This window comes from Schistocerca gregaria, chromosome X (genome assembly GCF_023897955.1).
Source record: "Schistocerca gregaria isolate iqSchGreg1 chromosome X, iqSchGreg1.2, whole genome shotgun sequence".
Lineage (NCBI taxonomy): Eukaryota > Metazoa > Arthropoda > Insecta > Orthoptera > Acrididae > Schistocerca > Schistocerca gregaria.
The window spans coordinates 724,934,586-724,962,078 of NC_064931.1; the positions used below are offsets into that span (position 1 = coordinate 724,934,586).

Below are 27,493 nucleotides of genomic sequence, written 5' to 3' on the forward strand. Positions count from 1 at the left end.
TGGCATGTCCAAATAGATTGACACGTCGATTTTACAGTTTTTTTTTATTAGTATGGGTATAGATACAGAATAAATTTTGTCTCTTAATTTTTATTTTAATGCTTACAGGAGCAGTTGGTATTTTTCCTTCAAGTGTTCTCCGAGAAAAGAGAACAATAACTGAAATTACTTAAGTTTTACAGTACTTGGACATAGGAAAACCTAACACTGTTTGTAAAAAGGACATAAATAGATGAAAAGATTTTTTTTTGTTGTTGACGAAAATTGCTTCTTCAACTGCTAATCTAAATTAGCTTCATTGAAGAAGAAAAATATAATTTTTTGTTGTTATCTGGCAATCAGAAAGAAAACAAGACGCAAAAGATAACCAAAAAGACGATATTTACTGCCTGATAAATATATTTTTGTGTTTGTATGTGTGAGCAAATAAATGTTCTGAAATGTTTGTGTGATCCTTTTTATATTCTTTCAGATCACAAAGGCGTGTAGAATTTACAATACACCTTTTGACAAGAATATTCATTATTAATTTTGCGCCGCGCGGGATTAGTCGAGCGGTCTAGGCGCTGCAATCATGGACTGTGCCGGCTGGTCCCGGCGGAGGTTCGAGTCCTCCCTCGGACATGCGTGTGTGTGTTTGTCCCTAGGATAATTTAGGTTAATTAGTGTGTAAGCTTAGGGACTGGTGACCTTAGCAGTTAAGTCCCATAAGATTTCACACAAATTTGAACATTTTTACTAGTTTTGCTTTCGCCACTAATTTTTTACTACTATTGTGAGTTTCTTACTGCTGACTCTATAATCCGACTTTTTCGACGCACAGTCACTCGTAACATCACTTTCATCCTTCAGTAACGGCCTGAGCGACGTGACGTAACGTTGACGTTGTACGTACCTCAATGAAGAGCTCCTACTCAGGGAGCACAGCCGCCTGTCCCCAGTCCGAATGTTGCGGGCCTTCCAGTTGGTTGGCAGCGACCGGGTCTATTACTACCACGCGGTACCAACTGACGAGAAGCTCGTGCTGGCGGAAGGAAGTGGCTAAGGCAGCGTGGCGGGGCTATCGTAAGTCTCGTGGCGTGTTTCACATCTGCCCATGAATGCAGGAAGTCTTTTGAAGACGGGACGCATTTAAAATCAACGTAGGTGAGCTTGTAGAATGTCACCACAGGAAGCAGAATGACGGAGGGTCATCATCAGATCCCGAAATTAGTGTAGGGCCTATAGACTGTGAGACCAATGCAGAAACCACAAACCCTATTTTGATAGCTGTTTCAAATATTCAGAGAAATCGAGAGGTAGAATTAATGGAACAAGGTTTTGCTTTTAATGAGCTGACGAAATAACGAATTGAGGTTAAAGAACCTAGGTTCAGACTTAAACGCTAAGGTGAAAATGTAGATTAATAGGCTAGATGAAAAGATAAACCACGAAAGGTCCAAACTGGGACTTCATCTAAACACTGGAAAGGAATCGAGCAGAAGGTAGCCTAGATAGAAGTAGTAAAAAATGATAGTAATTTTGAATCCAAATGCAAGGTATTATTACACAATTTAGAATTAATGGCAGTGCAAAGGACTTTAAAAATAAAGGGTAACTACATCCTGTTCACTTCCGACACAGTCGTAACGACAAGCTTTCATCAGGGGTGAGATTAACAACAAAAACTTGGTGAAGGGGTTGTTAAAACTGGAAACTGTGTCATAGACTAATCATAATAACTTGGTCCCTGTAAGTTCGTTCGGATCCCTATGCCTGGACGGAGTTCACTCTGGGGACACACGCCGGTGGCAGCGAACTTCGTGCTAAGCTGGTAAGCTTCCATTTCCGCTACTGCTCTTCCGTCTTGAAAAGGAAGCTAGAATAGATACTCAGATTATCTTACGCACGATGGTGGTAATGTTCCATTTGTGACAAGCTGAAATCCTTGTTGTGGAATTAGCTGACTGTTCTATTTAACTCTGCCACAGTTGGTTTATTTTTTCAACATTTGACGCAATCTGTATTTTTGAATTACATTTTTGTAAAGCATGTAAATAAATAAATGGTATGGTAAACAATATGAAGTATTTATTAATTGTCCATTTGAATACAAGATGGACGTAGAAATCAAATTTCACGTTTCTTGACCAAAATACGATACGTGGCGCTCTTCATTTAGTGCAGCTTTGTGTAATGTATACAGAAATAATTATATTGGAAGAATAATAAAGAATATATATGTTGTTACAGAACTCTATACGTTTTAGAACAGCTGAATGAAAGAAACACTTCATGTAAAATATTACGTTTTTTCATCGAATTATGAGTCGTATCAGAACTGATGACACTTTGCATATAGAAAACACTTATTTATGTACTTTTGGTTATATGATAATTGCGAATACTTGGAGAAACACAGTGGGGCACGTTTCTTCCCAAGGCACAGCCATTAATTTGCCTTGCTGAAAAACTACAGCATTTCCCCAATTCAAATTTTTGCGCTTTATTCCTAGGAGACGTTTTTTTCTGTTCCACATGTCAGGGCCATAAATGTATGCGTTGATTTGGTCACCAAAGTATCAACTGGCCATTGGAAGGTGTTTGTACTGTTCCTCAAAATATGCACCCCTTTACTTATTCGCCTTGGATTCACGTAGCACGAAAGACTTAATACAACATCCGAATATTTTCAGCGGCATATACTGTTCCCAGTCAAGTCTGCCTTTGTCTAGCAACACATATTAATTTATCGGACGATCTCTTTCACTAGTGTATAAGTACATACACTTTTCCTTTGCATTATGAAGTACAATTTATATTCTGTTCAATTTAGGAATGCGATGATTATGTAGAACATATTTTTTTTTTTAAATTGTAAGAATCTTTTCAATTGCCTGAATTCACGGAAGGAACAATATTATTGCGTTTTCGATAAATTTACTGTGCTTTACAAAATTACAAGTGATACAAAAATATATATTTCTTCACTCGTTATTTAGCGCCAATGTTCTGAACTGTTACTGCATTGATTTGCATATGTAACGTTATCTACAACCAAGACATTAATTCATCAGGCATAATGAACTTCAAAAAATGAAAGGTATTACAGCCTTCTGGCACTTCAAAGGAGAAGGCCGGGACCCCGCGAGCCAAAGAAGTTGGTCCCCATACGTCTAAGTTCATACCGCTGCCGAACGTCTGACAAACCTAGTCAGCGTTCGTAGCTGAAACTAAAAACTTAGATAGAAGACTCGGATTACTCACTTCGTGACTAATACGCACTGACTTTCTGTCTAACTTACACGGCAAAAAGAGTCGCTGTCATTATCCATTGTGTTCAACTAGTAACAATAGCAATCCAGCCTGAACACTCATGCACGGCGCTCTAAGAATGTTTAACACTGGTGCTTAAAATAAAAACAATTTTAAAAAAATGTTCAAATGTGTGTGAAATCTTATGGGACTTAACTGCTAAGGTCATCAGTCCCTAAGCTTACACACTACTTAACCTGAATTATCCTAAGGACAAGCACACACACCCATGCCCGAGGGAGGACTCGAACCTCCGCCAGGACCAGCCGCACAGTCCACGACTACAGCGCCTTACTAGTAAGACCGCTCGGCTAATCCCGCGCGGCTCAAATCAAAGCGACAGCAGTGTATGTCGGAGTCTCACTGCGAAGTCCGACGCCCGAAATGTTACTCACTGATACACAAAAATACACACATAAAAAAGGCATCACCTCGGTTCCTAGAGTTTCGGAACCTGTACAGAAAACTGGAATAGAGATCAACATAAACATCATTTCCGCCCTTTTTATTGCTCATAAAAACTACACATTGCATGTTGTACCACCATACAGCGAGACCTTCAGAGGTGGTGGTCCAGATTGCTGTACACACCGGTACCTCTAATACCCAGTACCACGTCCTCTTGCATTGATGCATGCCTGTATTCGTCGTGGCATACTATCCACAAGTTCATCAAGGCACTGTTGGTCCAGATTGTTCCACTCCTCAACGGCGATTCCGCGTAGATCCTTCAGAGTGGTTGGTTGGTCACGTCGTCCATAAACAGCCCTTTTCAATCTATCCCAGGCATATGCGACAGGGTTCATGTCTGGAGAACATGCTGGCCACTCTAGTCGAGCGATGTCGTTATCCTGAAGGAAGTCATTCACAAGATGTGCGCGATGGGGGCGCGAATTGTCATCAATGAAGACGAATGCCTCGCCAATATGCTGCCGATATGGTTGTACTATCGGTCGGAGGATGGAATTCACGTATCGTACAGCCGTTACAGCGCCTTCCATGACCACCAGCGGCGTACGTCGGCCCCACATAATGCCACCCCAGAACAGCAGGGAACCTCCACCTTGCTGCACTCGCTGGACAGTGTGTCTAAGGCGTTCAGCCTGACCGGGTGCCTCCAAACACGTCTCCGACGATTGTCTGGTTGAAAACACATGCGACACTCATCGCTGAAGAGAACGTGATGCCAATCATGAGCGGTCCATTCGGCATGTTGTTGGGACCATCTGTACCGCGCTGCATGGTGTAGTGGTTGCAAAGATGGACCTCGCCATGGAAATCGGGAGTGAAGTTACGCACCATGCAGCCTACTGCGCACAGTTTGATTCGTAACACGACGTCCTGTGGCTGCACGAAAAGCATTATTCAACATGATGGCGTAGCTGTCAGGGTTCCTCCGAGCCATAATCCGTAGGTAGGGATCACTCACTGCAGTAGTAGCCCTTGGGAGGCCTGAGCGAGGCATGTCATCGACAGCTCCTGTCTCTCTGTATCTCCTCCATGTCCCAATAACATCGCTTTGGTTCACTCCGAAACGCCTGGACACTTCCCTTGTTGAGAATCGTTCTTGGCACGAAGTAACAATGCGGACGCGATTGAATCGCGGTATTGACCATCTAGGCATGGCTGAATTACAGACAACACGAGCCGAGTACCTCCTTCCTGGTGAAATGACGACCTGATCGGCCGTCGGATGCTCTTCGTCTGATAGGCGCTGCTCATGCATGGTTGTTTACATCTTTGGGTGGGTTTAGTGACATCTCAGAACAGTCAAAGGGACTGTGTCTGTGATACAATATCCATAGTCAACGTCTGTCTTCAGGAGTTCTCGGAACCAGAGTGATGCAAAACTTTTTTGATGTGTGTACGAACAGCGAATATGAAAAACACTAAATTTAGTGTAGGAAGATTTATGTCTGTTGAGTACCACCACAGCAAAGTAACAGAAAAGTCTTTAGCATGAGATACCTAAGATCATAATTTGCTACCATATCCACGAATATGAGCTAACCTTATTTAAACCGTGAAATGGTACAAATTAAGGCGGCGAAAAGAGCCAACTTCTCCTACGTAAAAATTCAAATGGGAGAAATACTTCTTTTGTGTTGTGTAAAATTCCAAGTTGGAGGAAACAGTCCACTCTCCTTGTGCCGAAATGGAAGTAAGACACCTCCACATTCCTCCGCTTACTCTTCCCAACTGATTTAAATCTTCCACCCTCGCTCACTGACTACTGCCCATGAGTTTGTGTTTTGAATCTGACTTTCGTGTCGGCACTCATGTCAGTTAGTAACATGATTCGTGTTTGTTCAGGATGACCAGATCGCTTGAATACAATCCAGAGTCTTACACTAAGCTAGGTCATAAGCTAATGAAAACAACAATGATTGTTAAAACATTATCCATTTTAGACATTATCTATTTTGTTGTCTAATGTGCAGATTAAACCAACAATGTTAAATTCAGCATTCAGTCAAATGTACTACTATGCTAAAAAGTATCCTTACGACCGAAATAGCGTTCCTCCTGATTTTATGCAACATACATAACGCATCTATCTTGCAAAACCTTTGCTCCTTTTCGGTACAGTCGGTTGACTGTGCAAATACACTGAAGCGCTAAACGAACTCGTATAGGCATGCGTATTCAAATACAGAGATATGTAAACATGCAGAATACGGCGCTGCGGTCGGCAACGCCTATAAAAGACAAGAAGTGTCTGATGCAGCTGTTAGAAATGGCTCTGAGCACTATGGGATTTAACAGCTGAGGTCATCAGTCCTCTAGAACTTAGAACTACTTAAACCTAACTAACCTAAGGACATCACACACATCCATGCACGAGGCAGGATTCGAACCTGCCACCGTAGTGGTCGCGCGGTTCCAGACTGTAGCGCCTAGAACCGCTCTGCCACCCCGGCCGGCGCAGCTGTCAGATCGGTTACAGCTGCTACAGTGGTATGTTATCAAGATTTAAGTGAATTTGAACGTGGAGTTGCATCGGCGCACGACCGATGGAGTAGCGATGAAGTGGGTATTTTCCCGTACGCTCATTTCATGAGTGTACCGTGAATATCAGGAGTCCGGTAAAATATCAAATCTCCAACATCGCTGCGGCCAGAAAAAGATCCTACAAGAAAAGGACCAACGACGACTGAAGAGAATTGCTCAATGTGACAGAATTGTAACACTTCCACAAACTGCAATAGATTTTAATGCTGGACTATCGACAAGCGTCAGCGTGCGAGCCATTCAACGAAACATCATCGATATGGGCTTTCAGAGTCGAAGGCCCACTTGTGCACCCTTGATGACTGCGCGACACAAAACTTTACGTCTCGCCTGGGTCCGTCAAAACCGACATTGGACTGTTGATGTCTGGAAACATGTTGTCTAGTCGGACGAGTCTCGTTTCAAATTGTATCGAGCCGATTGTCGCGGACGGGTATGAAATCAACCTCATGAATCCATGAACTCTGGATTTAAGCAGAGGACTGTTCAAGCTCGTGGAGGCTCTGTAATGGTGTGGGGCGTGTGCAGTTGGAGTGATATGGGACCCCTGATACTTCTAGATATGTCTCTGACAGGTGACTCGTATGTAAGCATCTTGTCTGGTCACCTACATTCGTTCATGTCCATTGTGCATTCCGACGGACTTGGACAATTCCAAAAGGGCAATGCGATATCCTGCACGTCCGGGTTGCTACAGAGTGCCTCCAGGAACACCCTTCTGATTTTAAGCACTTTCGCTGGCCACCAAACTCCCCAGACGTGAACATTATTAAGCACATCTGGGATGCCTTGCAACATGCTGTTCAAAAGAGATCTCCAGCCCCTCGTACTCTAACGGATTTATGGGCAGCCTTGCAGGATTCATGGTGTCAGTTCCCTCCAGTACTACTTCAGACATTAGTCGAGTCCACACCACAACATGTTGCGGCACTTCTACGTGCTCGCGGGGTGCTACACGATTTTAGGCAGGTGTACCAGTTTCTTTGGCTCTTCAGTGGAGGATACGAGAGATCAGTAGGGAAATCGGCTCTGTATGGCTACCAATCCGTATGCTAATTAATGCTCAGCTGGGGTAGTGCCGAACCACGATTCATTACTGAACACAATCCGACACCATTCATCGGCAGTCCATGCTTTCCAGTCACAGCAGTGCCCCAAACTGGGTCGGTTGTGTTGTGGTGTTAACGTCAGACATCGCATGGAACGATAATTCCATATTCCAGGTCCTGCTCGTCTCCCACCAATAGTGCGGGGTGACACAGAATGTTACAAGGAGTCCATTACTTGTTCTCGGATGCCAGGCGCAGCTATGATGGGGTCACGAAGTATTTAGTGCACAATACGGCGATCATCGATTGTGGAGATCAGACGTGGTCGAACAGAATCTTAACAACGAGTAGGCCTGTCCCCACGTTCCCGTGTAGTCCAGAATCGGAGCACTGTCACATCTGAATGCCCAAAAATATGAAAACTACACGATTCGATAAGCCGGTCAAATGGAGGCCCACAATGGAGCCCTTTTCAAATCTGTGAGGTGCTGATAGCGTTATCTCAAACGAGTAAGAGCATCTACGTGTCCTCCACAATTATCTACATTAGTATCTACTCCAGTACTCCGCAAGCCACCTAACGGTGTGTGGAGGAGGCTACGTCTGATCCCACAAACTGAATTCCTCTCTTGTCTGAGCAGTTCTCTTAGATTGTTCGCAGATGATGCTGTAATTTACCGTCTAGTAAGGTCATACGAAGACCAGTATCAGTTGCAAAGCGATTTAGAAAAGATTGTTGTATGGTGTGTCAGGTGGCAGTTGACGCTAAATAACGAAAAGTGTGAGATGATCCACATGAGTTGCAAAAGAAATCCGTTGGAATTCGATTACTCTATAAATAGTACAATTCCCAAGGCTGTCAATTCAACTAAGTACCTGGGTGTTAAAATTACGAACAACTTCAGTTGGAAGGACCACATAGATAATATTGTGGAGAAGGCGAACCAAAGGTTACGTTTCATTGGCAGGACACTTAGAAGATGCAACAAGTCCACTAAAGAGACAGCTTACACTACACTCGTTCGTCCTCTGTTCGAATATTGCTGCGCGGTGTGGGATCCTTACCAGGTGGGATTGACGGAGGACATCGAAAGGGTGCAAAAAAGGGCAGCTCGTTTTGTATTATCACGTAATAGGGGAGAGAGTGTGGCAGATATGATACACGAGTTGGGATGGAAGTCATTACAGCAAAGACGTTTTTCGTCGCGGCGAGACCTTTTTACGAAATTTCAGTCACCAACTTTCTCTTCCGAATGCGAAAATATTTTGTTGAGCCCAACCTACATAGGTAGGAATGATCATCAAAATAAAATAAGAGAAATCAGAGCTCGAACAGAAAGGTTTAGGTGTTCGTTTTTCCCGCGCGCTGTTCGGGAGTGGAATAGTAGAGAGTAGTATGATTGTGGTTCGATGAACCCTCTGCCAAGCACTTAAATGTGAATTGCATTGTAGTCATGTAGATGTAGATGTAGATGTCTATTCGCGAATGGCGCGTGGGAAGCATGATGGTTGGTAGGCCACTGTATTAGCTCTAATTTCTCCAATTTTCTCGCGTGGTCATTTCACGAGACATATTTTGGGGAGAAGTAATATGATCTCCGCCTCTTACCGAAAAGTGCTCTCTCGAAATTTCAACAGTAAACCTCTCCGTGATGCACAACGCCTCTCTTGTAATGTCTGCCACTGAAATTTGTTGAGCACCTCTGTAACGATCCCGTGACGAACCGTGCCGCTCTTCGGTGAATATTGTCTATCTCTTCTATCAGCACTACTGAACTCTAATGGTAAGGGTCCAAGACTGACAAAACAGTATTCAAGAATCGGTCGACCAAGCGCCTGGTAAGCCACTTCTTTAGTGGATGAATTACATTTGCTGAAGGAGCTTCCAGTGAATTTCAGTCAGGCATCCGCTTTTCCTACTATTTGTTTTATGTGGTCATTCCACTTCTACATCTACATACACATGGATACTCTGCAAATCACATTTAAGTGCCTCGCAGAGGGTTCATCGAACCACCTTCACAATTCTCTATTATTCCAATCTCGTATAGTGCACAGAAACAACGAACACATGTATCTTTCCGTACGAGTTCTGATTTTCCTTATTTTATTGTGGTGATCGTTACTCCCTATGCAGGTTGGTGTCAACAAAATATTTTTGCATTCGGAGGAGAAATTTGGTGATTGGAATTTCGTGAGAAGATTCCGTCGCAACGAAAAGCGCCTTTCTTTTAATGATGTCCACCGCAAATCCTGTATCATTTCTGTGACACACTCTCCATATTTCACGATAATACAAAACGTGCTGCCCTTCTTTGAACTTTTTCGATGTACTCCGTCAGTCCTATCTGGTATGGATCCTACACCGCGCAGCAGTATTCTAAAAGAGGACGGACAAGCGTACTGTAGGCAGTCTCCTTAGTAGATCAATTACATTTTCCAAGTGTCCTGCCAACTAAACGCAGTCTTTGGTTAGCCTTCCCCACAACATTTTCTATGTGTTCTTTCCAATTTGAGTTGTTTGTAATTTTTATACCTAGGTATTTAGTTGAATTTCCGGCTTTTAGATTAGACTGATTTATCGTGTAACCGAAGTTAGACGAATTCCTTTTAGCAGTGATGTGGATGACCTCACACTTTTCGTTATTGAGGGTCAACTGCCAATTTTCGCACCATTCAGATATCTTTTCTAAATCGTTTTGCAATTTGTTTTATCTTCTGATAACTTTATTAGTCGATAAACGATAGCGTCATCTGCAAACAACCTAAGACGGCTGCTCAGATTGTCCCCCAAATCGTTTATATAGACAAGGAACAGCAAAGGGCCTATAACACTACCTTGGGGAACCCCAGAAATCACTTCTGTTGTACTCGATGACTTTCCGTCAATTACTACGAACTGTGGGCCCCTCTGACAGGAAATCGCAAATCCAGTCACACAACTGTGACGATATTCTATAAGCACGCAATTTCACTACAAACCACTTGTGTAATAGAGTGCTAAAAACCTTCTGAAAATCTAGAAATACGGAATCAATTTGAAACAAATGTCAGGAGCACTGAACACTTTGTGTGCATAAAGGCTAGTTGTGTTTCACAGGAAGGATGTTTCCTAAACCCATGTTGACTGTGTGTCAACAGACTGTTTTCTTCGAGGTAATTCATAATGTTTGAATACAATATATGTTCCAAAATCCTGCTGCATATCGACGTTAGCGATATGGGCCCGTAATTTAGTGGATTACTCCTACTAACTTTCTTGAATATTGGTGTAACCTGTGCAACTTTCTAGTCTTTGGGCATGGATCTTCCGTCGAGCGAACGGTTGTATATGATTGTTAAGTATGGAGCTAATGCATCAGCATACTCCGAAAGGAACCTAATTCGTATACAAGTGATTTAAGTTGCTTCACTACTCTGAGGATATTTACTTCTACGTTACTCATGTTTGCAGCTGTTCTTGATTCGAATTCTGGAATATTTACTTCGTCTTCTCTGTTGAAGTCATTTCGGAAGCCTATGTTTAGTAACTCAGTTTGACAGCTTTGTCGTCTATAGTATTTCCATTGCTGTCGCGCGGAGAAGGCATTGATTGAGTCTTGCATCTAGCATGCTTCACATACGACCAGAATCTCTTTGGATTTTCTGCCAGGTTTGGAGACAAGGTTTTGTTGTGGAAACTATTATAAGCATCTCGCATTGAAGTCCGCTCTAAATTTCGAGCTTCTGTAAAAGATCTCCAATCTTGGGAATTTTGCATCTGTTTAAATTTGACATGTTTGTTTCGTTGTTTATGCAACAGTGTTCTAACCAGTTTTGTGTACCAAGGAGGATCAGCTCCGTAGTTTGTTAACTTATTTGGTATATATCTTTCAATTGCTGCCGATACTATTTCTTTTAATTCAAGCCACATCTGGTCTGCACTTATATTATTAATTTGGAATGAGTGGAGATTGTCTCTCCGGAAGGCGTCAAGTGAATTTTTATCTAATTTTTAAGGTCGATCTGGATAGTTCCTCCTAGACATTTTACGGTAGATACTGTTTCGTCATCAGTTGCGTAGTTTGCAGTAGTGACTTCTTTTCCTATGTAAGCACAATACGTAATATTTATTTACGTTCAGGGCCAACTGCCAGAGCCTGCACAATTCAGTCCTATGTAGGTCCTTTTGCAAATCGTTACGCGTCTTCTGGCAATGCTACTTTCTTACAGACAGCCGCATTATCTGCGAACAGCCTGACAGAGCTTCTGACACGTTCTACGAGATCATTTACATACGTTGTAAACAGTAACGGTCCTATCACACTTCCCTGAGGTATCCTCGATATGACCTTAACATCTGTCGTTTTTGTTCCGCTAAGAGGACATGTTGAGCTCTATGAGCAAGCAAGTCTTGAATGCAGTTGCAAATCTGGTCCGATAATCGGTAAGTTCGTTTTTTTTCTCTAAATGGCAGTGCGGGACAGTTTCAACCGCCTTCCTGAAGTCGATGAACGCGGCACCAACTTCAGCTCCGATGTGTGCAGCACTGTGGATCTCATGGAGGAATAAAGCGAGTTAAGTTTCGCAATATCTCTGTTTACGGAACCCACGTTGATTTTTACAAGGGAGCTTTTGTTCTCCAAAAACGTCGTAATACATGAGCATCAAACATGTTCTACAACAGAGAGACGTCAACCATGTGATCAGTGTTACGAACATTCTTTTCTCCAGCCGCCTAACGTCTGACGCTGTTCACGTACCTTGATACCCTACCATATCTGGTAACAAACGTAAACACGAACAATACTTAAATGCACTCTGTTGTTTGTTCTACCTGTCGCAGAGAAGACAGAGATAGACGTCCGTGCTGTGAAAGACACTGGGAAAAGAAAGAAAACTGCACTTGTTAACATTGTGACCACACTGTAACGAACAGTCAGCAGTGATGTGATAAAAAGACCGGTCAGAGCCACGTCTGTGAATGTGACCACTGGAAAGTGACCAGAGGTAAAAAAAAAAAGATTTTTTTAGAGACTCGGTTGTCTTACAATTACACAATAATTTATTATGATGTTCCAAGTACAAAGGTTGCCTCGTGTATTTTCTAATATGTAAATATTAACGCTAATTGACGGGGAATTAAATCTGATATAATTTCTACTATTTGGCTCTCTCATGCTGTAAGCATTGTTGCAAACCGACAATGAAAAAAATTTTCGTAAATTCTTCGTTTTCCACGTACTTTTGTATAAATAAAATTATTGAAAATTGACATATTACTATATCCACAGTTATTTATTTCATAGGAATTCCGAAAAAAATTTAAATCTTATTTCAGGGTTGACCACTTGACTGATGATCAACTGTGTTTGTGAAAAAAATGTATCCGTGTGTGAGCAGGTGTACTATTATATTCAAAAGTATGGAAACGACCTGACTTGCGTTCCGCCTGATTTGTAGGCAATCCGCATAACGTAACTGTATCGCATAACCACTGCTCTCTTTTCGTTACAGTCGTGTAACTACATAATGGACACTGTTGGAGATCAATGGAGGAAACTGCTCTGTATAGCTATCAGTGCAGATGCTAATTAATACCACGGTAATGCAAATATAAGAAAACACGTTACTGGAGATGAATCAGCTTGTAAACTCAAATTATTAAAATAAATGACATTTCAAAAAGCTGATTTCGGCTTGAAATTATACAACGAAAATTTTTGTTCTGGACTGGGACCTGGGACTCCAATTCAGCAACTTCTGTCCCTGTTAACTAATCACAAAAGATATTAAGTATGATTTCAAGGTGTGCGCATGTATAAACATGAGGTGGCGCAAAGTTTTGTGTTGGACGCAGATTCGAACCAAACACATAATCCTATTGTTAAATAAGCACAATCAAATGTTAGATAGAGAAAGTTTTGCCACTGGCATAGCAATATCAGCGATTATATTGTAGTTGTAAAACGTGAACTTTCACGGTCGTAAATGTCACAATTAATAAAATATTCCGGTCTATTATGTCGTGGTCGAATGGATTTCATCTTAAAACCCAACGTTTCGTCCCTACTTGTCAGTATCGAGCCAGGGTATGAATCGGATATTCATAGAAGCTACGATCCCCCTTGGAAATGACTTCCACAGATGGAGACGAAACGTTGGGTTTTTAGGTGAAATCCATTCGGCCACGGCATAGTAGCTCGGAACATGTTATTAATTGTGATTATATTGTAATCAGTATTAGTAGATGATACCATTGGTTTTTTATTATTATTACACGCTGAATGGCAGTTTCGCTTAATGAAGGCATATTTCTGACAATGTAGACAGTACTGTCAGCATTTTGTGTTCCTTTTTACGTGTGGTGATGATAGCAGCTTCTTCCTTCGTGTGAGCAGAGGCATGAATCGTATTCGGATTGCACACATTCACTAGGTCCATTTCTTTGTGAGTGTTTGAACCTATTTCACTTTCTTGATTTGAAACTTCATGTTAGTTTTACCTTTCCAGGTTGTGCAAATGAAAGTATTCTTACGAAAAATTGTTTTTGAGTTAGTGATGATCAACGAAATTAAAAGTGTCATACTCTCATAAAATTTACCTTATAACGACAGGTTATGCTGGAAAATAAAAAGCCTGCACAATTCAGTCCTATGTAGGTCCTTTTGCAAATCGTTACGCGTCTTCTGGCAATGCTACTTTCTTACAGACAGCCGCATTATCTGCGAACAGCCTGACAGAGCTTCTGACACGTTCTACGAGATCATTTACATACGTTGTAAACAGTAACGGTCCTATCACACTTCCCTGAGGTATCCTCGATATGACCTTAACATCTGTCGTTTTTGTTCCGCTAAGAGGACATGTTGAGCTCTATGAGCAAGCAAGTCTTGAATGCAGTTGCAAATCTGGTCCGATAATCGGTAAGTTCGTTTTTTTTCTCTAAATGGCAGTGCGGGACAGTTTCAACCGCCTTCCTGAAGTCGATGAACGCGGCACCAACTTCAGCTCCGATGTGTGCAGCACTGTGGATCTCATGGAGGAATAAAGCGAGTTAAGTTTCGCAATATCTCTGTTTACGGAACCCACGTTGATTTTTACAAGGGAGCTTTTGTTCTCCAAAAACGTCGTAATACATGAGCATCAAACATGTTCTACAACAGAGAGACGTCAACCATGTGATCAGTGTTACGAACATTCTTTTCTCCAGCCGCCTAACGTCTGACGCTGTTCACGTACCTTGATACCCTACCATATCTGGTAACAAACGTAAACACGAACAATACTTAAATGCACTCTGTTGTTTGTTCTACCTGTCGCAGAGAAGACAGAGATAGACGTCCGTGCTGTGAAAGACACTGGGAAAAGAAAGAAAACTGCACTTGTTAACATTGTGACCACACTGTAACGAACAGTCAGCAGTGATGTGATAAAAAGACCGGTCAGAGCCACGTCTGTGAATGTGACCACTGGAAAGTGACCAGAGGTAAAAAAAAAAAGATTTTTTTAGAGACTCGGTTGTCTTACAATTACACAATAATTTATTATGATGTTCCAAGTACAAAGGTTGCCTCGTGTATTTTCTAATATGTAAATATTAACGCTAATTGACGGGGAATTAAATCTGATATAATTTCTACTATTTGGCTCTCTCATGCTGTAAGCATTGTTGCAAACCGACAATGAAAAAAATTTTCGTAAATTCTTCGTTTTCCACGTACTTTTGTATAAATAAAATTATTGAAAATTGACATATTATTATATCCACAGTTATTTATTTCATAGGAATTCCGAAAAAAATTTAAATCTTATTTCAGGGTTGACCACTTGACTGATGATCAACTGTGTTTGTGAAAAAAATGTATCCGTGTGTGAGCAGGTGTACTATTATATTCAAAAGTATGGAAACGACCTGACTTGCGTTCCGCCTGATTTGTAGGCAATCCGCATAACGTAACTGTATCGCATAACCACTGCTCTCTTTTCGTTACAGTCGTGTAACTACATAATGGACACTGTTGGAGATCAATGGAGGAAACTGCTCTGTATAGCTATCAGTGCAGATGCTAATTAATACCACGGTAATGCAAATATAAGAAAACACGTTACTGGAGATGAATCAGCTTGTAAACTCAAATTATTAAAATAAATGACATTTCAAAAAGCTGATTTCGGCTTGAAATTATACAACGAAAATTTTTGTTCTGGACTGGGACCTGGGACTCCAATTCAGCAACTTCTGTCCCTGTTAACTAATCACAAAAGATATTAAGTATGATTTCAAGGTGTGCGCATGTATAAACATGAGGTGGCGCAAAGTTTTGTGTTGGACGCAGATTCGAACCAAACACATAATCCTATTGTTAAATAAGCACAATCAAATGTTAGATAGAGAAAGTTTTGCCACTGGCATAGCAATATCAGCGATTATATTGTAGTTGTAAAACGTGAACTTTCACGGTCGTAAATGTCACAATTAATAAAATATTCCGGTCTATTATGTCGTGGTCGAATGGATTTCATCTTAAAACCCAACGTTTCGTCCCTACTTGTCAGTATCGAGCCAGGGTATGAATCGGATATTCATAGAAGCTACGATCCCCCTTGGAAATGACTTCCACAGATGGAGACGAAACGTTGGGTTTTTAGGTGAAATCCATTCGGCCACGGCATAGTAGCTCGGAACATGTTATTAATTGTGATTATATTGTAATCAGTATTAGTAGATGATACCATTGGTTTTTTATTATTATTACACGCTGAATGGCAGTTTCGCTTAATGAAGGCATATTTCTGACAATGTAGACAGTACTGTCAGCATTTTGTGTTCCTTTTTACGTGTGGTGATGATAGCAGCTTCTTCCTTCGTGTGAGCAGAGGCATGAATCGTATTCGGATTGCACACATTCACTAGGTCCATTTCTTTGTGAGTGTTTGAACCTATTTCACTTTCTTGATTTGAAACTTCATGTTAGTTTTACCTTTCCAGGTTGTGCAAATGAAAGTATTCTTACGAAAAATTGTTTTTGAGTTAGTGATGATCAACGAAATTAAAAGTGTCATACTCTCATAAAATTTACCTTATAACGACAGGTTATGCTGGAAAATAAAAAGGAATGAGTTTCTCCGTTTGGCAAAAACATTATGTCAGCTACTGAAGAGAAAGGCCATTCAAATAATTCCCCCTGCTCTTTATTTACGATGTTCGAATTGCAGTCGGTGTATATGTGTATTATTCATAACTATGCTTTAGACCAAAATCATAGTTACAGAAATCCAAATAAAACTAGTTGGGCTGTACTTTAGGTATTTCGCCTACGAGTTAAGGTAGTAGCAGCTAACAGCGCGGCTTCTTCGAAGCGCGAGTTTCCCAAGTGCTAGCCAGCTCGGAACATCGGCTGAGCGAACGTATTCTTCCAGTCGCTAGTCTAATGAGGGATTGACAACATTGTATATTACATTTGGCAACTATGTGACCACCGATTTTCTTCCTGAAGTGCTTCATAATTGTCCTGCTAAATTCACTTGATATTTCCTACAATATTGTGAAAAGGTTAGATTGCTACTCACCATGAAGAGGAGATGTTGAGTCGCAGACAGGCACAACAAAAAGACCGCAACATATGCGAGCTTTCGGTCAAAATGCCTTCTTCTGAAGTAGAAAACACATATATCCATGCATGCGCAAGCCACAAACACACACACACACACACACACACACACACACACACACACACATGAACACTCCGGCCAATGAGACCGGCCTCAGTGACCAGAGACAGTGGCCATGTGTATATGTTTGCTACTTTATAAGAAGGACTTTTGGCCGAAAGCTCACGTATATAGCAATCTTTTTGTTGCGTCTATCTTCGACTCCTCATCTTTATATGGTGAGTAGCAATTACCCTTTTCCGAATACTGTCGATATTCCGTTACGGATTTTCCATTGCTTATTTCTAATAAATAAAACCTAATTAATTCTCATCTAAGATGTAACATTGGGTTCTCAAATTTATTATTTCACGCCAGAAAGATCGTTCTGTCTGGAATGTACAACCAAGCTTACATTTAACATTACGAATTATTTGTGTAATCGATGACTACAGCAATGAGAGCATACTCCAGGCAGTACCAGCTCGCTAGCTACGTAGTAACACAGCTGCTTTGTAAAGGGGAAGACGGATTAGGTCGAAGTTCCAATCTCGCTGGAGACCTAGACAGTTTGTCCTCTGTTTACTTCTTGTCTTAGCGAGCCACGAGCTTGCAGATCGGAAACCAGCACAGAAATTTTAACTTCTCTCATTTTAAGTCTTATCTCAATCCCAATTTAGTATCCTGTTCCTCACCCCCCCCCCCCCCCCACCCAGATCTGAAGGAGAAAAATTTAAGAAATTGTGGCACTGCACCTTCTTAAAACTTATATTTTTCTGTTTGTATTGACATACTTTTTACTTTTTTGTGAATACACATTTGGCTTTATTACGTGCGACACTGAATAATTTGTGAATTGGGTTTCTTTTGGGGCTACCCTCACTACCAGGTTTATGTATTTTTGTTGTAATGCCGTTGCTTCTTGGGTAAGACACAGGCCTTTATGTGGACCACAGACCATATGAGGGCCAAAAGTGCATAATAACTTGATAATGCTTGAAGGTTTGGACAGCTTTCAATTACAGAACTACTTGTTTTATTAAATTATATTTTTATCGTAATGGTACATACGATGATAAGTAATAAATTTTAATTCGTTCGTATTAGAACAGTACAAATTTTTATATCGCTTCCCATTGGATTATTCAATATAACAAAAAAAGTAAGAGAGAAATAAATCATCAATGACATTCTCTCACATTTACTAAAACATTCTGATGATTTTCAAAATGTTTAGGATGTAATCCACACCTTCAAAAAGCTGATGATTCAGAGATAAAGATGTCATCAGTCCAAGTTTAAAATACAATTTCGTCCACAAATAAATTTTCTTGATCTTTTGTTGATAAAGAGTGAGAAAGATGAACGTTTGACGGAGCTAATTCAGAAGAATAAGTGTTTTAAAGCCAGGCTCCTGAAAAGGTTCATCTGTGAAATCAGCAGAGTATAGACGGGCGTCTCGTACAGTAGCAGCACTTGATACAGTTTCTTTCGTTGATTTTTTTATGTTGCAACTGCAGCGTGTTTCAGTTGTTAGCAACAGATGGAAACGCCTGTGGGATGCATTTCTTAACACGAAACACCCACTTTGTGCCACCACATGCATAGCATTACATTCCGCGGACTCACACTCGCCTTTGCTTCAAATACACTCCTGGAAATTGAAATAAGAACACCGTAAATTCATTGTCCCAGGAAGGAGAAACTTTATTGACACATTCCTGGGGTCAGATACATCACATGATCGCACTGACAGAACCACAGGCACATAGACACAGGCAACAGGCACAGGCACTAGTACAGTGTATATCCACCTTTCGCAGCAATGCAGGCTGCTATTCTCCCATGGAGACGATCGTAGAGATGCTGGATGTAGTCCTGTGGAACGGCTTGCCATGCCATTTCCATCTGGCGCCTCAGTTGGACCAGCGTTCGTGCTGGACGTGCAGACCGCGTGTGACGACTCTTCATCCAGTCCCAAACATGCTCAATGGGGGTCAGATCCGGAGATCTTGCTGGCCAGGGTAGTTGACTTACACCTTCTAGAGCACGTTGGGTGGCACGGGATACATGCGGACGTGCATTGTCCTGTTGGAACAGCAAGTTCCCTTGCCGGTCTAGGAATGGTAGAACGATGGGTTCGATGACGGTTTGGATGTACCGTGCACTATTCAGTGTCCCCTCGACGATCACCAGAGGTGTACGGCAAGTGTAGGAGATCGATCCCCACACCATGATCCCGGGTGTTGGCCCTGTGTGCCTCGGTCGTATGCAGTCCTGATTGTGGCGCTCACCTGCACGGCGCCGAACACGCATACGACCATCATTGGCACCAAGGCAGAAGCGACTCTCATCGCTGAAGACGACACGTCTCCATTCGTCCCTCCATTCACGCCTGTCGCGACACCACTGGAGGCGGGCTGCACGATGTTGGGGCGTGAGCGGAAGACGGCCTAACGGTGTGCGGGACCGTAGCCCAGCTTCATGGAGACGGTTGTGAATGGTCCTCGCCGATACCCCAGGAGCAACAGTGTCCCTAATTTGCTGGGAAGTGGCGGTGCGGTCCCCTACGGCACTGCGTAGGATCCTACGGTCTTGGCGTGCATCCGTGCGTCGCTGCGGTCCGGTCCCAGGTCGACGGGCACGTGCACCTTCCGCCGACCACTGGCGACAACATCGATGTACTGTGGAGACCTCACGCCCCACGTGTTGAGCAATTCGGCGGTACGTCCACCCGGCCTCCCGCATGCCCACTATACGCCCTCGCTCTAAGTCCGTCAACTGCACATACGGTTCACGTCCACGCTATCGCGGCATGCTACCAGTGTTAAAAGACTGCGATGGAGCTCCGTATGCCACGGCAAACTGGCTGACACTGACGGCGGCGGTGCACAAATGCTGCGCAGGTAGCGCCATTCGACGGCCAACACCGCGGTTCCTGGTGTGTCCGCTGTGCCGTGCGTGTGATCATTGCTTGTACAGCCCTCTCGCAGTGTCCGGAGCAAGTATGGTGGGTCTGACACAGCGGTGTCAAAGTGTTCTTTTTTCCATTTCCAGGAGTGTAGTTTTTGTTAGGACTAACCATTATTTTCTTTTCCTGGAGCTTTAAATTCCCGTCTGACCATCTGATTTACGTTTTCCGTTATTTCTTTAAATCGCCTGAGGAAAATGCGGACATCTTTCCTATGCCAGGGCACAGTCGATTTCCTTCCCCACTCTTGCCAATCGCAGAGTCTGCTTCGTCTCTTATGACCTCGTAGTGGACAGCACGTTTAACACTAAGTGTCCTTTCTTTCTTTTTTCCGTAACGATGTACACTGAATTCAAGTGTTTCACAAAGGTTACATGATAGAAGTTTGTAACATTTGTTGGTAATTGGGTGGACCATATTGGCAAACCGTAAAAGCATCACTCATCAAAGACTGTTAGTCTTTTTAAATGTCGCGAATAATGCACGTCGAAATGATCATACCTAGAACGAGAAAACTGCGCGATTTCTTCGATACACTTGCCCCGTACCCGGCAGAAATGTATCCATCTGCCTCAGCTACCTGCAGACATCTAGTAAATCAAAAGAAGAAAATATCACAAATGTTACACCTTTTTCCCATTTCATGCTCCGTTTTCTGACTCTTAGACAATAATCCACAAAAGCTTCGAATGTCACTACTGGAACAATTTATAACTTCTAATCAAAAATGGCGATTGATAAATATGCTTATAGCAACCTACGTGGCAACATGCCAAACAAACTTCCCACGAACTTATGCACCAACCTACTTTTATCAGGTAAAATTTGCCTCGGTAAATTACATACATCAATATTCTTCTCATAATATTCGGCAAGAGAGAAGGTCACTAACTTCTTGCCTACGTATTGAGCAGTGTAGCTCGATAGTTAGCCTTGCGTTGACACTTCGCCAGATTTACCAGTAGAACATAAATTCATACAACACCACAGCGGCTCATTCTGAAAGCGACACTTTCTGCAAGAGTCGTCGCATCCTACCCTGTTTTCAGTTCGTTCAGAGGGTCGTTATGTGATTCCATTTAAGTGATTACAACTTCAAGTGTTAAGTACGTATTGGGTAGCCAAGTTAGCTAGTGACTATCAATGCAGACGAACAAGGTTAAAAAATGGTTCAAATGGCTCTTAGCGCTATGGGACTTAACATCTGAGGTCTTCAGTCTCGTAGAACAACTACTTAAACCTAACTAACCTAAGGACGTCACACACATCCATGCCCGAAGTAGGATTCGAACCTGCGACCGTAGGGATCGCGCGGTTCCAGACTGAAGCGCCTAGAACCGCTAGGCCACTCCGGCCGGCCGACGAATAAGGAAATGAATGTTTTTAATAGGTTGTAATAAACCTCCAGAGCATCTGAACACTTACTGAGTTTGGGGTATCCTTCGTTATGACCAAATCAGTATAGGTCGGTGTCTGTTGGACAGATTCTAGCTTCTTATGCTTAATGTATGGGTTCGCTTCACACTTCATGAAATCATTTTTAACAAGCAGGAACAGACTCTCTTCACTTCTGCTGAAGTTAGTTGAACAACGTGGTTCCAAATCCGCGTTAAACATGTAATCAGCATGGTTTCAGAAAACATCGTTATTGTGCAACGCAGCTAGCTCTTTATTCGCACCAAGTAATGGCCGCTATCGACAGGGGATCTCAAGTTGATTCCGTATTTCTAGATTTCCGGAAAGCTTTTGACACAGTTCCTCACAAGCGACTTCTAATCAAGGTGCGGGCTTACGGGGTATCGTCTCAGTTGTGGGACTGGATTCGTGATTTCCTGTCAGGAAGGTCGCAGTTCGCAGTAATAGACGGCAAATCATCGAGTAAAACTGAAGTGATATCAGGTGTTCCCCAGGGAAGCGTCCTGGGACCTCTGCTGTTCCTGATCTATATAAATGAACTGGGTGACAATCTGAGCAGTTCTCTTAGGCTGTCCGCAGATGATGCTGTAATTTACCGTCTAGTAAGGTCATCCGAAGACCAGTATCAGTTACAAAGCGACTTAGAAAAGATTGCTGTATGGTATGGCAGGTGGCAGTTGACGCTAAATAACGAAAAGTGTGAGGTGATCCACATGAGTTCCAAAAGAAATCCGTTGGAATTCGATTACTCGATAAATAGTACAGTTCTCAAGGCTGTCAATTCAGCTAAGTACCTGGGTGTTAAAATTACGAACAACTTCAGTTGGAAAGACTACATAGATAATATTGTGAGTAAGGCAAGCCAAAGGTTGCGTTTCATTGGCAGGACATTTAGAAGATGCAACAACTCCACTAAAGAGACAGCTTACGCTACACTCGTTCGTCCTCTGTTCGAATATTGCTGCGCGGTGTGGGATCCTTCCCAGGTGGGATTGACGGAGAACATCGAAAGCGTGCAAAAAAGGGCAGCTCGTTTTGTATTATCACGTAATAGGGGAGAGAGTGTGGCAGATATGATACGCGAGTTGGGATGGAAGTCATTAAAGCAAAGACGTTTCTCGTCGCGGAGAGATCTATTTACGAAATTTCAGTCACCAACTTTCTCTTCCGAATGCGAAAATATTTTGTTGAGCCCAACCTACATAGGTAGGAATGATCATCAAAATAAAATACGAGAAATCAGAGCTTGAACCGAAAGGTTTAGGTGTTCGTTTTTCCCCGCGCGCTGTTCGGGAGTGGAATGGTAGAGAGATAGTGTGATTGTGGATCGATGAATCTTCTGCCAAGCACTTAAATGTGAATTGCAGAGTAATCATGTAGATGTAGATGTAGATGTAGATGTATGTCGTTTCGCTATAGTCTTGAGGAGAGGCGGTGTAGATTGGGCCATGACAGAGGAGAAAAATGCGGCAAGTTGATGCTCTCACCAGTAAGCTTTCTTACATCAGAAATTTTAACTAATTAATGAACCAATCGTCATGTAAAGCCAGAGGGCGCTTGTTTCTTATTGCATTTGAAATTGAGATGTTGAAAATATTGGCGCTGGGCCTGGATTCGAAGTCAGGTTTCTCTTTCCGTGCAGTTTGACCGCTTTGGGGCAATACAGTTCCATCTTTTCGTTGTTTCCCTAAGATTCCGAACTTCTCAATGTCTCCACGACAGGCACGAGTCTCAGCTCGAGTCTTGGTCGAGCACTAAAGTTTTCATCTTGTCACTGACATTTAAGCCGATGTAACTCGCAAGTTGAACAACATTCCAACAAAAGACGTTTCTGAGAGTTTCGCATGGCCTTTGTACGTTATGCGCTGTGCTCCAGTGAGGGGAGACTATGCAGAACATCTGAAGCATTAAAACCACCATCTTAACGTTTCTCTTTTTTTTAAATTATTTATCGAGAGTGGAATTTTACGTGCCCATTCGACAGAGCGGTTGCCCCAAATACGTCTAGTGCGATATTAGTTTTATCAACGTATATTTACAGTGGTAGTAAATCACGAAGAGTAACCAGTGCGACAGTACCGCCCTGGACCGCACTGGCTGCTGTCGCCCTGCAGAAGCGCTGCCCAGTCGCTGCTGAAGCACAGATGATTCTTTTTGTTTTGCTGTTGCTGTCAATACATACCGATAAAACGGTAACGCACTAGACTAATTTGGGGGGACCGCTCTACCGAATTATAAATTAAAATTCCGATTTAAAAATAATTTTGTTAGTAATTGGGAACAAACGGACGCTTTCCGTCGACGCTGGAAGTCATATGGAAGACGTGATAAGCAGTATTTGTTGGGCTACCACACGTACAAAAACGAAATTGCAAATATCTGCCGAAACACAAGAGAAAATGCGCACGACGAGCCATAGGAGAGAATTCTGGTATACTATTGGTTCAGGTTTTTTCGTGGTGTGCAATCCATGACCGGCCGGTGTGACCAAGGGGTTCTAGGCGCTTCAGCCTTGAACCGCGTGACTGCTACGGTCGCAGGTTCGAATCCTGCCTCGGGTATGGATGTGTGTGATGTCCTTAGGTTAGTTAGGTTTAAGTAGTTCTAGGGGACTGCTAACCTCAGATGTTAAGTCCCATAGTGCTCAGAGCCATTTGAACCATTTTTGCAATCCATGAGAAAATTTTATTTTTAGTTTGGCCAGAAGCTTCGCCCGGCACTGTAGCTGTGACTGCCGGGCGAGCCTCGGCTCGCGCTGCCCGGTAGGCCTGTGGGGCCGTACCGAGGTCCGACGGGCGGAGCGTATCCACCACGAGGCGCTCTCTTTTGCTAGGACTACTCTTGGTATACCCATCGTGCTGTTCACAGGCATCGCTCAGGTCTTCTCAACCTAGGCGGCGTTGGCGTTCCCCGCCAGAACCCGAATCCCCCGGGCGAGCCTCGGCTCGCGCTGCCCGGTAGGCCTGTGGGGCCGTACCGAGGTCCGACGGGCGGAGCGTATCCACCACGAGGCGCTCTCTTTTGCTAGGACTACTCTTGGTATACCCATCGTGCTGTTCACAGGCATCGCTCAGGTCTTCTCAACCTAGGCGGCGTTGGCATTCCCCGCCAGAACCCGAATCCCCCGGGCGAGCCTCGGCTCGCGCTGCCCGGTAGGCCTGTGGGGCCGTACCAAGGTCCGACGGGCGGAGTGTATCCACCACGAGGCGCTCTCTTTTGCTAGGACTACTCTTGGTATACCCATCGTGCTGTTCACAGGCATCGCTCAGGTCTTCTCAACCTAGGCGGCGTTGGCGTTCCCCGCCAGAACCCGAATCCCCCGGGCGAGCCTCGGCTCGCGCTGCCCGGTAGGCCTATTAGGCCGTACCGAGGTCCGACGGGCGGAGCGTATCCACCACGAGGCGCTCTCTTTTGCTAGGACTACTCTTGGTATACCCATCGTGCTGTTCACAGGCATCGCTCAAGTCTTCTCAACCTAGGCGGCGTTGGCGTTCCCCGCCAGAACCCGAATCCCCCGGGCGAGCCTCGCCTCGCGCTGCCCGGTAGGCCTGTGGGGCTGTACCGAGGTCCGACGGGCGGAGCGTATCCACCACGAGGCGCTCTCTTTTGCTAGGCCTACTCTTGGTATACCCATCGTGCTGTTCACAGGCATCGCTCAGGTCTTCTCAACCTAGGCGGCGTTGGCGTTCCCCGCCAGAACCCGAATCCCCCGGGCGAGCCTCGGCTCGCGCTGCCCGGTAGGCCTGTGGGGCCGTACCGAGGTCCGACGGGCGGAGCGTATCCACCACGAGGCGCTCTCTTTTGCTAGGACTACTCTTGGTATACCCATCGTGCTCTTCACAGGCATCGCTCAGGTCTTCTCAACCTAGGCGGCGTTGGCGTTCCCCGCCAGAACCCGAATCCCCCGGGCGAGCCTCGGCTCGCGCTGCCCGGTAGGCCTGTGGGGCCGTACCAAGGTCCGACGGGCGGAGCGTATCCACCACGAGGCGCTCTCTTTTGCTAGGACTACTCTTGGTATACCCATCGTGCTGTTCACAGGCATCGTTCAGGTCTTCTCAACCTAGGCGGCGTTGGCGTTCCCCGCCAGAACCTGAATCCCCCGGGCGAGCCTCGCCTCGCGCTGCCCGGTAGGCCTGTGGGGCCGTACCGAGGTCCGACGGGCGGAGCGTATCCACCACGAGGCGCTCTCTTTTGCTAGGACTACTCTTGGTATACCCATCGTGCTGTTCACAGGCATCGCTCAGGTCTTCTCAACCTAGGCGGCGTTGGCGTTCCCCGCCAGAACCCGAATCCCCCGGGCGAGCCTCGGCTCGCGCTGCCCGGTAGGCCTGTGGGGCCGTACCGAGGTCCGACGGGCGGAGCGTATCCACCACGAGGCGCTCTCTTTTGCTAGGACTACTCTTGGTATACCCATCGTGCTGTTCACAGGCATCGCTCAGGTCTTCTCAACCTAGGCGGCGTTGGCGTTCCCCGCCAGAACCCGAATCCGCCGGGCGCCCGTACGGCTCGGCAAGTCTCGCGCACACCAGGCATCACACTACTGTGGTCACCGAATGAAATTTCTGTGGCCCGTTTGCTAAGTTTTTTTTTCTTCGAACAGTATTTTAGGACGCAGTACACCTCCGCTGTTACATTAAAATTACTTATGGCTGCGACATCAGGAACAAGAGAGTTAATTAAATCTCCACCATTGCTTGTAGTTGTTAAGTCAACTTATCGTTGAAGGCATTGCAAAAAATTCTATAACTTACGATGCAGACGAAATAGTTAATTTTACTAAATGTGCCCTAATAATTATCAATCTTTTGTACTACTGTATGAGGAAATGATAAGTATTTAAAAGTTTTATTGACACACGGGTAAGTTAGATGGTTATACACGCCAGAACCGTTCTCACATTATATGAAGTATATCTTTTTCTCGCCAGTTACTCGTTTTCCAAGGTAACTTCTGGCTTCAGACTGGCTTATTTGAAAGACATTTGGTTGAACTTTGAGGGTCACAAGTTTCAAAACGATCCTCCTTAAAACGAGAAAACCATTACCTTGCCGTGCTTCGTCCAGTGGCATCACCCCCACACACGGTGCAAATGTTTCTGGCTGCTTCCGCTGCTGTCACCCCTTTATTGAACTCAGAAGAATACGTCGGAAATGTCCCTATTTCTCCACTTGGCACTCCATTTTCTAGCGTCCACAGCTCCACTCACTATCTCCAAACGACAAAATGGTAATACGTAAACTCAAATAGCAACAGCAGATTACAAACAAAAAATGACAATCGGTGCCGGCCGGAGTGGCCGAGCGGTTCTAGGCGCTTCAGCCTTGAACCGCGTGACCGCTAAGGTCGCAGGTTCGAATCCTGCCTCGGGTATGGATGTGTGTGATGTCCTTAGGTTAGTTAGGTTTAAGTAGTTCTAAGTTCTAGGGGACTGCTAACCTCAGAAGTTAAGTCCTATAGTGCTCAGAGCCATTTGAACCATCTAGCATTGCTACTTTCTTATGGAAGATGTACCATCTGCGAACAGTCTTAAAGAGCTTCCGACGCCTTTGACTAGATCGTTTATATACACTGTAAACAGAAGTGGTCCTATCTGACTTCCTTGGGGTACTCCGGAAGTTACTTTTACATTTATCGTTTTGCTCAGTTAAGAGCGAAGTGTCGAGTTCTGTTTGCAAAGCAGTCTTGATTTCAGTCGCAAATCGTTTTTTTAACTAACCGGCATTGCAGGGCGGTGATAAATGTCTTCTTGAAGTCGAGGAACACATCAACCGGAGCGCCGTTGTCCACAGCGCTATGGATCTCATGGAGGAACTGAGCGAGCTGACGTTTGCAAGATCTCTGTTTGCAGAATCCATGTTTATTTTAATAGAGGAGGTCTCCGTTCTCCAAAACCTTCATAATACATAACCATAAAACACATTCCATAATTATACAACAGATTGACACCAAGGATATAGGCCTATGATTATGTCCATCTGTCCTACTACACTTCTTCAAAACGGGAATAACCTGTGGTTTTTTTCCAGTCAGTAGCTACCCTTCGTTACTCCAGCTATCTACGATAAACAGCTGTTAGAAGAGGAGCAAGTTTTTTCGCATTATGTTTGTAGAATCTTGT

The 27,493-nt window shown here is 43.8% G+C and overlaps 2 protein-coding genes across 2 annotated transcripts in view; both read left to right on the forward strand.

Moving 5' to 3' along the window:
* The window catches only part of LOC126298722 (uncharacterized), a 355,049-nt gene that overhangs the window by 15,468 nt on the left and 312,088 nt on the right, over positions 1-27,493 (forward strand). The window lies entirely within an intron of this gene.
* Positions 1,752-25,768, forward strand: LOC126298293 (collagen alpha-1(X) chain-like). Its single transcript, XM_049989591.1, has 9 exons — positions 1,752-1,813; positions 24,244-24,372; positions 24,439-24,567; positions 24,634-24,762; positions 24,829-24,957; positions 25,024-25,152; positions 25,219-25,347; positions 25,414-25,542; positions 25,609-25,768. The coding sequence occupies exons 1-9, from the start codon at positions 1,752-1,754 to the stop codon at positions 25,766-25,768; spliced, it is 1,125 nt and encodes a 374-aa protein (XP_049845548.1).

Coding starts and splice junctions, on each gene's coding strand:
- LOC126298293 (XM_049989591.1), top strand. CDS start 1,752: ATGCCTGGACGGAGTTCACTCTGGGGACACACGCCGGTGGCAGCGAAC. Junction 24,373..24,438: donor CGAGGTCCGACGGGCGGAGC/GTATCCACCACG, acceptor TGCTGTTCACAG/GCATCGCTCAGGTCTTCTCA. Junction 24,763..24,828: donor CGAGGTCCGACGGGCGGAGC/GTATCCACCACG, acceptor TGCTGTTCACAG/GCATCGCTCAAGTCTTCTCA.